Source organism: Octopus sinensis, linkage group LG24 (genome assembly GCF_006345805.1).
Source record: "Octopus sinensis linkage group LG24, ASM634580v1, whole genome shotgun sequence".
Taxonomy (NCBI): Eukaryota; Metazoa; Mollusca; class Cephalopoda; order Octopoda; family Octopodidae; genus Octopus; species Octopus sinensis.
In genome coordinates this window covers 9,133,566-9,151,032 of record NC_043020.1, presented here as the reverse complement: position 1 = coordinate 9,151,032, position 17,467 = coordinate 9,133,566, and the positions used below count along the sequence as shown (strand labels likewise).

Below are 17,467 nucleotides of genomic sequence, written 5' to 3'. Positions count from 1 at the left end.
GGTGAAGGTGGGGGGAATGTGGTGCTTTTGTGAGACTTACTATGCTGTATCCACAGAGTGAGATACACCATTCTATGCCTACCTGGCTGTACTGTAGCCGTACACAGTTTTCGGATTATCAAGGTGAGCTCTGATTAGCTGTATGCAAATGAGTTCATTACTGGAGTCCGAAACTCTCGTGGGAAAAAAAGTTTCGCCCGCTGGTCGTCCTGGGGCTTTAGTAGAGGACACTTACCCACTTACTCTGATGTAATCTCCAGGGATACAGGCATCCAGCAACAGGACCTCCGCAATGCCATGATGGACCGTGAAGTCTGGCGTAGCATGGTAAATTCCATTGTCTCGACCACGGTCGAACAATGATGAATGATGATGACCCACAGTTCCATGCTATGGGATTGAACTGATGACCCCATAGTGTGGAAACAAGCTAATCTCAAAATAATTTGGGTTATTGATCCTTTGCGAGAACAAAATAAATCAGTCGCTTGGAGTAATCAAAAACAAAAGTAACCCTGTTCTTTGAAGATTATATGAATCCTCTACGTCCAACTTGGATTGGAGAATGGTCTACTTTCCAGCCTGTGTTTTAGTTTATTTGCAGCATATAACTATATTTAGAGTTTACTCTATAACCTTAGGAAATATCTGATTTAACAGAGGAAAATATTGAGCAACAAGCATATTAAAGGGTTTTTTTTCTTTTAATTCAAAAAGCCGGTTACAGAACGTAGAGAAACAGAAAAACTCATCACAGAGTTACTTCCCTTGCATTTATTTATTTATTTTTCTTGGTAAAAGTTCAATTTTTTTGTCACGTCTTGGAACTATTGACCAGAAGAATCACACAAAATAGGATAAATCACACGTGCGAATCATCGGCTTCCCATTAATAAATAAATTCTACTTTATCTGAAGAGTACACTTTTTCTCATTTGCTTTTTTAACCGTGTGAGTTCGTTCAGACAGTTGTCAGAACAAAAGAAACCACTTGCTTCAGAGTGGAAAGACAAACAGGAATTGTTATCAGCTGTAAACTAATTAAGCCCCTATTCTTGTATCATTCTTAAACTAGTTATATGTAAAAAAAAAAATAATAAAAAAAGTATAAAGGGACCCATGAAAAACGAACCGCCACAAACTACTCTCCCCTATTTACCCGTGGCACACCTTTTAATGCCATGAATGCCAGAAGGTGGGCAAATCTAACAGAGACCTCAAAAGACATTTTAAGATCCACAAAGATCGGAACTTAACTGGAACTCTTGGTGGTCCATATCAGATATGCAATCTATGTGGGTGTCTTTTCATTACATCGTCTGGTTTAAAAAGCCGCATCAGACGCCATGATGGATTTAAGGTGTAAGTACGAAAGGTAGTCAGACCCTGCATAAGGAGTAGACAACCACCGTATATATATATATATATATTATATATATAATATAATGAAATTATTGTATACAGTGCTCAGGTGCACCACAACTTGTCAGACAGTGCATATAAAGCACATGCAGTAGTGTACAGATGTCTGGAAAGCGATAGAGACGTGCAACCAAACGCATACCCTCCATCAGACACCTACCATATTCTGAGCGCCTTGTTTCCCTGGGCATGGATTCACGGAAGCTCCGGCGTCTGGCGACGGACTTGGTAAACACCCACAAAGTTATCAACCACCTCACCAACAACAACACTGAACACCTTTTTGATCTCCATGTGTCCAACACACGTGGACATGCCTACAAAGTCAGAAAACAACACAGCTCCCATGACTTTCGGAAACATTTCTTCACGCTCAGAGTTGCTGAAGCATGGAACAAACTGCCTGCGTCAGTTGTTGACTGCCATGACACTGCATCCTTTAAGGCCCTCATGCTTTCCGAAATCCGCCGAAACTACACCTGATTATATATACACTTTAGATGAGTTGTAGTGCACCTGAGCACTGTACACAATTATTATTATTATTATTATTATTATTATATATATATATATATATACTCTTTACTCTTTTACTTGTTTCAGTCATTTGACTGCGGCCATGCTGGAGCACAGCCTTTAGTCGAGCAAATCGACCCCGGGACTTATTCTTTGTAAGCCCAGTACTTATTCTATCAGTCTCTTTTGCCGAACCGCTAAGTGACGGGGACGTAAACACAACAGCATCGGTTGTCAAGCAATGCTAGGGGGACAAACACAGACACAAACATATACACACACATACACATATATATATACATATATATGACAGGCTTCTTTCAGTTTCCGTCTACCAAATCTACTCACATGGCATTGGTCGGCCCGAGGCTATAGTAGAAGACACTTGCCCAAGATGCCACGCAGTGGGACTGAACCCAGAACCATGTGGTTGATTAGCAAGCTACTTACCACACAGCCACTCCTGCGCCTATATATATATAAAACTAAAGTCAATCGCCTCGTCAAAGTGGCTGTTCCATGTTAGCACTAGTTTAACCCCAGGCAGATCTTCCACCAGCTGGCTATCGACGCGACGCTACACCCTTTATATACAATATATATTGCTAGCAGGGGGATCGAACCCCTACCATTCTCCGACAGACAACAGGATCACGAGACCAACTGGGTTTCGAACTGCTTGGCTCGTCTTCAGTCGTGAGTACATGCCCCAGCAACTTGGATGGTGGCGATTGACTTTACTTGTTACTATGGTTACTACTCTGATCTCTTGAGATTCTATAACCAGCTATTTTCCTTGTGTATATACATTAGAATCTATATATGTATTTGTTTATTACCCACAAGGGGCTTAACACAGAGAGGACAAACAAGGACAGACAAACGGATTAAGTCGATTATATCAACCTCAGTGCGTAACTGGTACTTAATTTATCGACCCCGAAAGGATGAAAGGCAAAGTCGACCTCGGCGGAATTTGAACTCAGAACGCAGCGGCAGATGAAATACGGCTACGCATTTCGTCCGGCGTGCTAACGTTTCTGCCAGCTCGCCGCATTTAGAATCTATATATGGGGTGCCCCCTGTTAGTATCTAAGGAGCCCATCCCCTCAAGTTTGAGAATTTGTTATTCACTCCTGGAAGAATGTATTAATTATTTCAGCCTGGCTGTGTTTGGAGACAGTTGAAAAGAATACTTTTAACAAAAAAAGAAATTAAATGATAGCATCGTAGTTGCCGGTGGGCCCCCTTAGTCTCCAGGCAACCAATTTTTTAGACCCAGTTCGCCACTGTGTGTGTGTGTGTGTGTGTGTGTGCACACGGTGTCACATAAAAAGCATCCAATACACTCTGTAAAGTGGTTGGCATTAGGAAGGTTATGTAGTTATAGAAACCATAGCAAAGCTGACAATTGGCACCTGGTGCAACTCCCTGGCTTGTCAGCTCCTGTCAAACCTATTTCTTTATTACCCACAAGGGGCTAAACACAGAGGGGACAAACAAGGACAGACATAGGTATTAAGTCGATTACATCGACCCCAGTGCGTAACTGGTACTTAATTTATCGACCCCGAAAGGATGAAAAGCAAAGTCGACCTCGGCGGAATTTGAACTCACAACGTAATGACAGATGAAATACCGCTAAGCATTTTGCCCGGCGCGCTAACGTTTCTGCCAGCTCGCCGCCTTGTCAAACCAGCTCCTGTCAAACCATCCAATCCATGCCAGCATGGAAAACGGATGTGAAATGATGACAATGTTTTTATCTTTTATTTATTTTAGCTATTAGAGTGTGGCCAAGCTGTGGCACCGCCTTGAAAGAAATAAATCAACCACTGTACTTTGTTTTTGTAAATCTGGTTCTTATATTGGTTACTCTTAGTTGAACTGCTCAGGAAACAAACCAGAACTGGTCACTAAGCTGTGATGGGGGACAAACACAAAGACACACATATATACGTATATGTGCCAGGCTTCTTTCAGTTTCCACCTTTAACGTCCACTCACAAGGCTTTGGTTGGTCCGAGGCTACGGTGGAAGACACTTGCCCAAGGTACCACACAGTGGGACTGAACCCAGAATCTTGTGGTTTAGAAGTACTTTTCTGTTTAGTTATACATGAGAAACAATTTAACATTAATCTCAATAATTTTTAGTAAAGCTTAAATTTTTTAACCTTTGCAACAGCAGAATTCTATTTTGGTGGAGAGCAAAATGTTTTTGTCTTTATTTTCTCATTATATTTCAGGAGTGGCTGTGTGGTAAGTAGCTTGCTAACCAACCACATGGTTCCGGGTTCAGTCCCACTGCGTGGCATCTTGGGCAAGTGTCTTCTACTATAGCCTCGGGCCGACCAAAGCCTTGTGAGTGGATTTGGTAGACGGAAACTGAAAGAAGCCTGTCGTATATATATATATATATATATATGTATATATATATATGTGTATGTGTGTGTGTTTGTGTTTGTCCTCCTAGCATTGCTTGACAACCGATGCTGGTGTGTTTACGTCCCCGTCACTTAGCGGTTCGGCAAAAAGAGACCAATAGAATAAGTACTGCGCTTACAAAGAATAAGTCCTGGGGTCGATTTGCTCGACTAAAGGTGGTGCTCCAGCATGGCATAGTCAAATGACTGAAACAAGTAAAAGAGAGTAAAAGAGAGAGTAAGGGAGCAATGGAATAAATACCACAAGGTATTTTTCTTAAAAATGCACTTGGGTATCATGCTTCTTACAGATGGACATTGACAGACATTCATATATACAAGAAGGGACTGGCTTTGGATAAAATCAAATACAGGGGGATTTGTTAATTACGAATTTATTCAACATATTCCCTTCTCAGATTCACACACTTATTGCAGCGGCTCTTCACATTTTTTAAGCCATGTAAAATAACTCAGAAGGCTTTTTGCGACACCCTTAAAGCCAAGAACTTTTCAGTGCCCCCTTGTATATATATATATATATACTCTTTTACTTGTTTCAGTCATTTGACTGTGGCCATGCTGGAGCACCGCCTTTAGTCGAGCAAATCGACCCCGGGACTTATTCTTTGTAAGCCCAGTACTTATTCTATCAGTCTCTTTTGCCGAACTGCTAAGTGACGGGGACGTAAACACACCAGCATCGGTTGTCAAGCAATGCTAGGGGGACAAACACACACACATACACATATATATATATATACATATATACGACAGGCTTCTTTCAGTTTCCGTCTACCAAATCCACTCACAAGGCATTGGTCGGCCCGGGGCTATAGCAGAAGACACTTGCCCAAGATGCCACGCAGTGGGACTGAACCCAGAACCATGTGGTTGGTTAGCAAGCTACTTACCACACAGCCACTCCTGCGCCTATATATATATAAAAACATAACATATATATATATATATATTTTCAAAATGTGACCTCGTGTGTACCATTGGCGATTTTTTTTCCTGTCTTCCCTTCTCTGGATCTTTCCTTCTCCTATGTTTCCGACGAAGAGCTCCGCTCGAAACGTTAAGCCCTCCTTCTTCCCTGAGCGTCGAATAATACTATATTTGTTCCACGTCCTTGCGTTGTTGTGTTTTTTTGTGTTTTCTTGTTTGGATTAACTATATATATATATATATATATAATAAATTCAGGGTGAATACTTGATAAATGTAAACACCTGTATATACCAGGTAGTAGCAGAGGTGAGAGGATGTATGTATCAAATGAAATAAAATGGAAAACAGGACACAAAGGATGTCGCGGTACACATGTTTCGAGCTTTATAAAACAAATTATTCTTACATCAATGTATAATCGACATAACAGATAGTTTAAAAGCCCTCTTCAGCCGCATGCAATTGCTACACCAAAGACTTGTATCACATTATGAAAGGTCTGAGAAAGAACATTTGGTATTATTTATAATGGTAGGTAAACTGAGTATCACTGAGAAAGTATGTTTGTAAATCTTCATAATCAAATAGGTGTACAGGGTATTAGTGGAGGCGCAATGGCCCAGTGGTTAGGGCAGCGGACTCACAGTCATAGGATCGCGGTTTCGATTCCCAGACCGGGAGTTGTGAGTGTTTATTGAGTGAAAACACCTAAAGCTCTACGAGGCTCCGGCAGGTGATCCCTGCTGTACTCTTTCACCACAACTTTCTCTCACTCTTACTTCCTGTTTCTGTTGTACTTGTATTTCAAAGGGCCGGCCTTGTCACTCTCTGTGTCACGCTGAATATCCCCGAGAACTACATTAAGGGTACACGTGTCTGTGGCGTGCTCAGCCACTTACACGTTAATTTCACGAGCAGGCTGTTCCGTTGATTTGGATCAACCGGAACCCTCATCGTCGTAACCGACGGAGTGCTTCTGACAGGGTATTATTGGACTCCAAAAATCCGCCCATACCGTTTTCTCACTCAATATAGAGTGTAAGTTAGAAAACGGTACGGACGGATTTTTGGAGTCCAATAATACCCTGTACACCTATTTGATTATGAAGATTTACAAACATACTTTAAACATTAACCCTTTAATGTTCAGATTATTCTGTCAAATGTGATGTTTGTTTATTTAAAATGGTTTGAATTAATCCTGCATTATCTTGTAGTTTAGAGGTTTCAGTGATGTGATTTTTCAGTTTTAGAATGAAATGGTAGGGCTGAGGTGAAAGGCAAGATCTGGTCAGTTTCAATACAAGTTTCTCTTGCTTTTCCTTATTAAAATATTGTGTAATGAAATCAGTTCATTCTTTTTGAACAACCCTGTAAATATATACATATATACACACATACAAACAATGCATCCTGGCATTGTCCAGACATTATGGCCAGCAACCACATTGTATTATTTGTTCCTTTCCTACAGACAGAATTGGCACATCATCATCATTGTTCGACCGTGGTCGAGACAATGGAATTTACCATGCTACGCCAGACTTCACGGTCCATCATGGCATTACGGAGGTCCTGTTGCTGGGTGCCTGTATCCCTGGAGATTACATCAGGGTAGGAGAGTGTGCGCCCTCTGGTATTGCGAGTAGATGGCTTCCAGAGGAGAAGAGTAGAAATTACTTCTTTTTCAGCTCTACAACAATGTCCAGCAAACTGGACTCTCCTACCTTTCACAAGAGATGACACAGGTGGTAGTTTTCCATATATTTGCATTTTGGTTGGATGGCGCTTCCACGAGAGATTTTGAGCTCTCATAAGGAGGCGAGTGTAGGTTCCCTCCAACCACCTCTCAAGCTTCTTTGATAACGTCCAGGTTTCTGAGCCCTATAGTAGAATTGGTTCGACTGTGGCTTTGAAGATTTCAAGTTTGAAGTCTCTACTTAGATTTGATGACCAGATCTTATGCATATCATTACAGGCTGACCAGGCCATACCCTTTCTAGTTAGAAAGTCTTTTCCAGATGATGAATTGGCACAGCTGATATATAGTGAACTGGATTACTGGTGTAATGGAAGTTATAGTTTGTTTAAAAGTGAAAGGAGAGAGTACAATTTGCATGAAAGTCCTTTCTTAAGAAAGGATCACAAACTATGTATTGTTTTGTCATATAAAAGTGGGTCAATATGATTTTGCCCAGAAATCACATTCCCTGCCCCTGTCCCCACAGCAATTTCTCAATTTGTAACTTTTTTCCGAATTTTTTTATCCACACAGAAAAATGCAAATCTGAGAAATATATCTCTTTCTTTTACTTGTTTCAGTCATTTGACTGCGGCCATACTGGAGCACCGCCTTGCCCAAGATGCCACGCAGTGGGACTGAACCCGGAACCATGTGGTTGGTTAGCAAGCTACTTACCACACAGCCATTCCTATATATTTTTTTTTTAAAGTTTAATTTTTCTTAAAGAAATACTCAATGCCCCTTCCCCCACTCACCACCTACCCACTTTGAAAAAGCTAAAACCTCCCAATGTTTCAAGCATGCATAGAATTGTACTGAAATAGCAGACATAAAAAATACCAGACTACCACCAGAAAATCCAACAAGTAACTACATAGAGGTTCCATCACTGACTTAATTTTATATCATTTCAAGGTGACAAAGTTGGTAGGATCGTTAACACACCAGGTAAGATGCTTAGCGACATTTCACCTGTCTTTACGTTCTGAGCTCAAATTCTGCTGAGGTCAACTTTGCCTTTCATCCTTTAGGGGTCAATATCATACTTGGGTAGATGTAATCAACTTGACTACTCCTCTGAAGTTGCTGGCCTTGTGCCAAAATTTGAAGGCAATGAGCTGGCAGAATTGTTCACATGCCAGGCAAAATGCTTGGCAACATTTACTTCAGTCTCTTTACGAGCTGAGTTCAAAACCCACCAAAGTCAACCTTGCTTTTACTCCATTCAGGAGGTCAGTCACTGGGGTCAAATGCAATCGACTTGTCCCCCACTCCCCTCAAAACTTGCAACAAACTGGCATCCCATTCGGAAGAAGGTGTTGTGATCTCGATCATATATATATATATATATATATATGCCATAGAATCCAGGTGAAGGCGCATGGCTCAGTGGTTAGAGCGTCGAGTTTACGATCGTGAGGTTGTGAGCTCAAATCCCGGACTGGGCTGCGTGTTGTGTTCTTGAGCAAGGCACTTTATTTCACGTTGCTCCAGTTCACTCAGCTGTAGAAATGAGTTGCAACGTCACAGGTGCCAGGCTGTATCGGCCCCTTTGTCTTTCCCTTGGATAACACTGGTGGCGTGGAGAGGAGAGGCTGGTATGCATGGGTGACTGCTGGTCTTCCATAAAGAACAACCTTGCCCGGACTTGTGTCTAGGAGGGTAACTTTCTAGGTGCAATCCCATGGTCATTCATGACCGAAGGGGGTCTTTACCTTTTTTTTAGAATCCAGGTAACTGGTCTTGGAAGTCCTAGGGCTCAAGAAAAACTTTTTTTAAATAATTCTCAAGGGGATGAAGAAGATAAAAAAAATGGTTTATTTTATTTCAATTTTTGAATTAAAAAAAAGACAAAAAACAGTAAAAACAGACAGAATAATTATTGGAAAACATTGTTCTCTTTTAATATTAACAGAATTTACACAATATTACAAGAAACTGACAGCTTCATTGACAGACAGTTTTCTCTTTTCTTTCTTCTTCTTCTTCTTCTTCTTCTTCTTAGTCCTTTTGGTTTATATTTTTTCTGTATATGTATGCATGTCTGTGTGTCCATGTATTTGTGTCTTTGCATTGTTTTTTATAATAAATTCATTAGAGTTCTTAGCAAAGTTCTTCAGTTGATAAAACAACCTGACTGGGTAAAAAAAAAAAAAAAAAAAAAAAAAAAAGAAAAGAAAAAAAGAAAAAAAAGCTCAAATAGATTGCATTTTTGGCTTTTTTTTGTTGTTTTAGGGTTAGTCATAGAATTATAGCTTCAGTAGTTGTAGAATATAGCTGGTCTATTCTAGTTGGCCACCACAAGCGATGTTCATTCGTGTGGAACAAAAAGTTCAGTTTTGGGTTTGGTCTATTCTAGTCAGCGGCCACAAGCGATGTTATCCAAGTGGAACAAAGAAAACCAGTAGACATTGTCACAGAATCAGAATATTTTTTTCTTTTTCTTTTTAGGTAAGGAAAGGAATAAAAGAATCTTATTTTTTGTGTGAATTTAGTCACAGGCCGCAATTTTCCTCTCATCTCCATCTTTTATATAGATTTTGTTTTTATGTAACATACACAGACATATATATATATATATATTTATATATATATACACACAGATTTACATATATGCATATAGACATATGTACACAAATTTATATATATACACACACACACAGATTTATATATATGCATATAGACATATGTACACACATTTATATATATATGTACACACACACAGATTTATATATATGCATATAGACATATGTACACACATTTATATATATACACACACACAAACAAACACTTCTAGATATGCATGTATGTATACACACACATATTTACTCAGATACATATTGGCAATATTTACAGCACCCACTTATATAAATATGAGCACATATATATACACACACACACACACATATATATATATGTATATACATACACACCTCAGCTTTGTTAACATAATCTAAGTCAATATTGGAATATTGAGAATAGCTTCAATATAGCTAGGCACAAGATCAAGTTGTCTTACAGGACACAGCGTATTACTGGTACTTGTATTATGAAACCCTTCCAAAAGAGGATGAAAGCAAAAGTGAACCTCAGCAGGATTTGAACCGAGAACGTAGATTAAAGCACCTAATCAAGAAAGCAATTAGACTGGGTCTGTATTATTCTTCTTACAATCTCTGTATGACTTTCAAAAGATTCAGTTATTTTCCTTTTTTCACTTCTTTGTTGGTGGTGTTGTCTAGGCAACGAGGTCATAAACTGCCTTCAGAAAATTAAACAATTTTCTTCATGAGGCATGACTGGTGGGGCATGTTGGGAGAGGATTTAAAACAAGTAGGTATTAAGTGATCTCCTGGGTGATAAAACAGGCACACACACACACACAATGTAGAATTTTATAAATAAATACAATCAATACCGTTTGTGTGAGAAGACCAGAACTTTGGTCAACTACGGAGTTCTGCACTTCTCTAAAATCCCAGAACAGGAAATTAGGTTTCAGAAATAACAAAACAGATTTGAAAAAGAAAAACCTTTTGAAAAGCATCGTTTTTTTTTAATGATGTACATTAGCTTTCTCTCTCTCTCTCTCTGTCTACACACACACACACAAATACCACAAGTATAACAGACTCCCTACATTATAGCATGGATGGAAGCACTCCGTCGGTTACGATGACGAGGGTTCCGGTTGATCTGATCAACGGAACAACCTGCTCATGAAATTAACGTGTAAGTCGCTGAGCACTCCACAGACATGTGTCTTCATTATAGCATTCTATCTGTGAAGATACTTCCCTGGTGCTTCGAATTTGTATATTAATTGTTTATTGCAATTAGCCATGGTGCAAAGAATGATTTGATTTTCAAAGAAGGCATATTTGCAGGACAATCCATTGTTGGAATTGACGAGCATAAGATTGTACAAAAACCTAGGGATTCGTCTTGCCACACAGTCCACAGAGTGATTGTTCAATTCACCTGGAAAGGGATGGAACCAACAGCATCTGGCTGTGAAAGACCTGGGGCCCTTTGACAGGTGTCTTTGGGCCATCCAAGAGATTGTTGAAAATAATCCCCTGTTGGTAAGGCAGCTGATACTGCGGAGCAATACCAAACGAGCCAGCGTATTTCTGTAAAGTACCTCCATCAACTTGGCTACTTTGGCAGAGCAATTAGAAAGAAACTTCTTCTTTGAGCAATAAATATCCAAATATAATAAAAAATAATAAGAGAAATAAATCTTCCAAAAATGATAGTGTCTATTTACTTTTGCACTGACTGTGTTAGATTCCCCCAACATCACACGTTCATTCATGTAAGCACCACAGAGAGGAAGTGAGCTCCTGGCAAGCCAAGTTCAAATCAGTCTCCTAGTCCTATTCATCAAGAAATTTTGACCATCGGTCATCAAGAGCTCTGAAAGGAATGGCCTCTCCTAAACCAACTTGATGGAGGCAACAATTTCTATCATTGATGTGAACACAAAACATTTCCAGATTTTACATCCCAGAACACAGCCATGTTTCAATAACCTATAATATTCTTTAAAACATATGATGAATTTCTTTGAGTGTCACCAATGGCAACAAAATAAAGAAGAAGCTGTTGGTGGTCAGCTAGCTCTGACTCGTCAGTTCTACTTTGAGCAAAGGAGAGAAACATCACACAAGTCATAAATCAGGTATAAAAACCTCTGTGTGTGTGTGTGTGTTTTGTCGTCCTGTTTAAAACGAGGCACATCGTTCTGAGATTTAATAAGGCTTAAAAATTGTGCCGTCACCTTTTTAACAAAAAGGGAGAAAGGACATTTATAGAGAGATGGGGGAGAGGGGTAGTGTGTTTATAGCTGATTATAACGAACAAGTAATTAGAAGTTTCGTGTAAATTGGTAATTTGATTGTAAGTCTATCGATTGACAACTGCCTTAGGAACTAATTTAATTATATTTCCAATATATATATATATATATCTTAATCAATATAAGGGTAGCAAAAAAATTCAAGAAAAATTTTCTGCAACCAGCGGTCAAGTGAGAAAGTAGAAATAGTCACAGACTATATAATATATTCAACAATAATATTATGTTTTCATTTCTCCTTTAGTTTCAGAATTACTACTATTTTTCAGTTTGAGTTTAGCTGCTCTTTTCAAGTGAGTTGAACGGCCTGTCAGGGTCATTCCTTAATATTATTGTTGTATATATATATATATATACATATATATGCAACTGGTAGCAGCTTTAAATATAAATATGCTATCTGTGTATTATACTTGATGTATATACATTGCTGATAAGCAAGTTACTGCAGTAGATATTGTTTGCAACACGTTATGTCCAGAAGAGATGTTATCTTAGGACAAATACTGCAGTCACTGGCCTATCAACAGTGTATATGTGTGTGCGTGTGTGTGTGTATATATATATATATATGTTTAGAGTTAGAAATGAGAGCAAAACCTCAGTTACCCTGGCCTTCAGGTTTTGTGTATAACATTTGTTAGGCTCTAGCAAGTGTCAAGAGTTACAACTGGAGTGTTTCCAACAATATATATATTATATATATATATATATATATATATATATATATGTATGCAACTATGTATGTAGAGAAAAAGAGAGAGAGAGTTGGGGAAAAGGGAGAAAGCAAGAAGAGAGGTTAATTAGACAGAATTAATTACTGTGTGGTAATTAGCCTGGAACTACGAACTCTTGTCAAATCAGCACCTTGAAAATACGATGAACCGAAATGGGAGAATCTCTAAATGGTCATGAGACCTGATAAAAATAGCAGCCATGTCTCCCTCAAACAGAAAAAAAAATAAGAATCAAAAGCATCTGCACAACTGGGGGTCATCTGGGGGTTAAACAAGAAAAGAAAAGTATCGAAACAGACTTGATGTATGGTAGGAGTGGGGTTCGTGTAGTACTTGGCTGGTGGATGTTTTGTCGACACCAGAACAAAATTGCAAAGCCAACCTTCAAAGAATTTAAACTCAGAACATTAAAAATGGATTTGGTCTGTTGCTGTTCCATTGATTCTGCCAACCAATTAAGCCTTTCATATAATTAAAGGGAAAGTTGGAAAGGGGGTCCAGATTTTGATGGAGGAGAAATGGTCAGGGATGTTAATAAGATCAATGTCCCAGAAAGATAAAAGGGTTTCAGCCAAACTTCTTTTTTTTTGGGGGGGTTCTTCTGATTTTGCCAATCAACCGCATAAGAAAAATAAATTCAAACAAGAAGAAATGCGGCACAAGAACGGTGGGGACTGAGGGAGGGGTAGCAGGTGGTGGAGAAGGAAGAGGGGCAAAGACTTGTTATTTTCCACAGAGTTTGTGGAAGAATCTGTTTAGAAATTTAGGTCAGGTCTGCTGCCAATAGTTTACTCAAAGCTTATGAAGTCGAAAGTATTTGTCAGCAGCTGGCACCGTCGGTGCAAGCGCCGACAGAGAGAGAGAGAGAGAAAGAGAGCAAATATGCGAAAATCTGCACAAGTTAAAAGTTTGCAGCAGCAGAAAGAAGCTGATGCAGCAGTCGTAGTAGCAGTAGTAAGAGTAGTAGTAGTAACAACAATAACAACAACAACAACAACAACAACAATGGCTGTTGAAACTTGGTGGTAAACTGCCTCCATAATGGGAACTGGATGGTGGCAGCGGATATGAACACAGACATGCTTTTTGTCATTCATTTGAGCCAACTTCACACCTAGATATCATACAGGTATGCATGTATGTGAGAATTACATTATATATATATATATATATATATATATATATATATATATATATATATATATACTAGCAAAAACTGTCCGACGAACGGGAACGTGAAACTCAGGGTAACAGGTTTTGTTGAATTTTCTGCTGCTTTTAAATAAAGTATATATATATATGTATATATATAGTGACAGAGAGAGAGAGAAGACATGGATTATACAGAAAGATTGACAGAGACATGCATAAGAACATACACTACACACACATAAATGTGATTATGTGTATATATATATATATATATATATATATATATATAAATGTGTATGTATATCAGTTAATGATGTCAAAAGGACAGGTGTTACATAATCACTGTCATTAGCTCACAGCTGTTTCTGCTGTAAGAAGTAGTGGGCTCAGAGCTGAGTGCTTGTGCAACATCCTACAGCTTAGAGATAGATAGATCTAAATCTATTAGCATCATTCTTCAAGCAACCATCAAATATACATATATATATATATATATATATATATAATATATATATATATATATACACACACACACACACCACCACTACATATGGATGTGGCAGAAGGCACTCGCCCAAAGTGCCTCACAGTGCCATTGAACCCAGCACGATGCACTTGCAGACTAAACTGAACCACATGGCCATTGCCAAACTTGTGCCCAGTTAAGCTTCATGTGGTAAAAGCAAAAGCCAAGAATTTTCTCGCAGGAACACAAAGAAGTACTTATTTTGGGGATGTGAGCTGTGATCCATATTGAACAGACAACCACAGAGAGAGACTGACAGACAGACAGAATGATGATGGATAAACAGGGTTTAGCAAACGATGGAGATTAAAGCAGCTTTGAAAATAATATTCATTCTGTTACAGTACAAGAGGCACCCTAGCTCTCCCTCTGTCGCTCACTCATTCACTTGCTCTTCTTTCTCCATCATCACCATCATCACCACCATTATCACAGTGTAACGTGAGAAATATGGTTGACCAACAAATTAGGGAGATAAGAAAAAAAAAAAAGGGGACAATAGAAAAAGGGAAAAAAAATCTAGATTATTAAACCCTCAAACTTACAAGACTATGATGAGCTTCCTTTGAATATCACAGTAAATGAATGAATGTGGCATTAATATACACACACACACACATATATATACACACATCCAGTATGTCAAAATGAATATCTTTAGATAAGTATTATGTATACACACATCATTATTATTATTATTACCACCACTGATATTACTACTACTACTACTGCTGCTGCATAGTTGGTTGCGTGGTTTTACAGGTGTCGTGTGCCACACTGACTGAAGGCCCAGGTGCCACGTTTGTGGAGATCCGAGTATTTTTCATCTAATATTATTAGGTCCACCTGAACAAACAGATGACCTGTCAGAGACGGCGGGGGTGGGGTGGGGGAAGAGAGTAGGAGAGGTCAGCCTGGGGGGGTTAGGAGAATTAAGGGGACAGGGGGCAAAGAAGAAGAATTGGTCTGGATTATGTCAAAATAATGGGAAACACCACTTTGGAAGTGGAGCAAGATGGGGGTTGGATCTAGAAAATGACAAAAGGAGAGCAAGAGAGAGAGAGAGAGGGAGAGATTACATACATACCTAAGCATTAAAGCATTTGATTGGCAGAATTGTTACAGAAACAAAACAACAATACTTTGTGGTATTTCTTACGGATCTTTATGTTCTGAGCTGAAATCACATTGGGGATCAACTTTGCCTTTTATCTTCTTGGGATTAAGAGAAAACAAGATTCCAATTGAAGGAAGATTAACAAAAGCTATAGGAGAATGGAACCAAACTACTTTAGATGTATTTGTCCACTGGTGCCAAGTTGTTGTACAGGGCTCTTACCAGTCCTTAGTTGAAGCCCTTAAATATACCAGCTTATATACCCCTGCATCAAACTATTTTCCTTACACCCTCTAATCCCTAAAACTCATACCCTTCCATGTTTATTCCCTACAGACATATAAACCAACCAACCAACCAACCAACCAGCAGGGATTTGGGTCAAACCCCTAACTCCTTTCTTAATCTATTTCTGTTCAAATACAAAGCATTTCATCCTCATTTAACATCCGTTTTTCAATGCTGGCATGGGTTGGACAGTTTGACAGGAGCTGGAAAGTCAGAAGACTACACCAAGCTCTTGTCTCACCTCTGGCAGGGAGGGCTTTTACAGTTTGATGTCCACTGTTACAGCGTACCAATCAAGCTAGGGGGAGGGTCAATATAACCAACTTACCCCTTCCCTCAAAACATTCAGGTCTTGTGCCTAGAGTAGAACGAATCATTATAATTATTATTATTATTATTATTATTATTATTATTAAGCAATGGACTGACAGACTCAGAGTATCACAAAAATGCTTTTGAGGAATTTCTTCCAGTGCTGCATTCCAAGTTCGAATCCTTTCAAGAGCAACTTTGCCTCTCCTCCTTTGGGGAATGGGGGGGGGGGTCAATAAAATAAAATACCAGTTGGCTACTGGGGTCAACGGCATCAACAAACTTCCTTCCTTTCAAAATTGCTGACCTTGTGCCTAAATCAGAAATTATTATTATTATTATTATTATTATTATTATACCACATTAACAAATTATATGAAAAAGAGAAGTGACAAAATAACAGAGAACCAGTTAAGCATTGGACAAACTATCTGGTGGTATTTGGGTGAAACCATCTAGGTAGTGAGTTCAGACTGCAGTGAAGTCAACTTTACTTCCATCATCCTGGGGTCAATAAAATATCAGCTTTATTACACTAACCACACCGCTTCCTCCATCCCACCAAATTTTGTAGTCATGTGACCATATCAAACTATTATTATTATTATTATTATTATTGCAAATATACAAAATAGCCAGGAGAAAGGAAACAAGTTGTGCTCCTTACACCGGCCAAAAGGTCTTCATTGAAGCAATTCCAACTGGAATTTGAAACCAAAACTTGGATCTTGCATATCAAAAAATTCTTGCTCTCCATTCGCACCCCCCATCCCCAACAGTCTCTAATTGAGGCACAAGGCCAGCAATTTTGAGGGAAAAGGTGGTGGTTAGTCAAGACTATTGATCCCAGTTCTTTATCAAGTGCACCAGCATGAAAGGCAGGATTTGAACTCAGGACAGAGAAATTCAGAAGAAAAAAAAAGAGGGCAGAGTATTTTATCCAATACTCAGATCAATGCAATGCCCCTGTAACTGTTTCTAATTTCAAGACAAGGCCAGCAATTCTGAGAATGGTGGAAGGGTAGTTGGTACCATTGGCCCTTGTACTAAATTGGGACTTTATTTCATTGATGGTGGAGGATTGAATAGCAAAAACTGACTTCGGCAAGGTTTGAACTCAAAAAACATAAGGAGAACAAATACTTGCTGGTTTTTATTAAATCCCATGGCCACAAATTTTAATGAAAGGAGTTTAATCACACAGTTTGAAATGAAATCAGGATTTGACAGACACTTCTTTTGTTAATCTCTGACAGGATTTCAACTAAGAATCTCCAGAGTTCTGATGTTCTACCAATAATAATGCTTCTAATATTGGCACAATGCTGGCAATTCCTAAGGGAATGAGGTAAGTTGATTCTATCAACTCCCAGTATGCGACTGGTACTTCATCCACCTCCAAAGAATGAAGGT

At 38.9% G+C, this 17,467-nt stretch overlaps 1 protein-coding gene and 1 long non-coding RNA gene across 2 annotated transcripts in view; both read right to left on the bottom strand.

The window, feature by feature from the left end:
* Window positions 1–8,940: 8,940 nt before the first annotated feature.
* Window positions 8,941–17,467, bottom strand: part of LOC115224006 (E3 ubiquitin-protein ligase RNF19A) — a 142,061-nt gene continuing 133,534 nt past the window's right edge. The window contains exon 12 of the mRNA XM_036512823.1: window positions 8,941–9,198. Within this exon, the coding sequence (XP_036368716.1) occupies window positions 9,165–9,198 (34 nt within the window). The 3' untranslated portion in view covers window positions 8,941–9,164. The remainder of the gene's footprint in view (window positions 9,199–17,467) is intronic.
* Window positions 10,229–13,835, bottom strand: LOC118767742. The gene is made up of 2 exons (XR_005003652.1): window positions 12,280–13,835; window positions 10,229–12,033 (listed from the first exon to the last, which is right to left on the bottom strand). It is a non-coding gene; the product is annotated as an uncharacterized LOC118767742 (long non-coding RNA).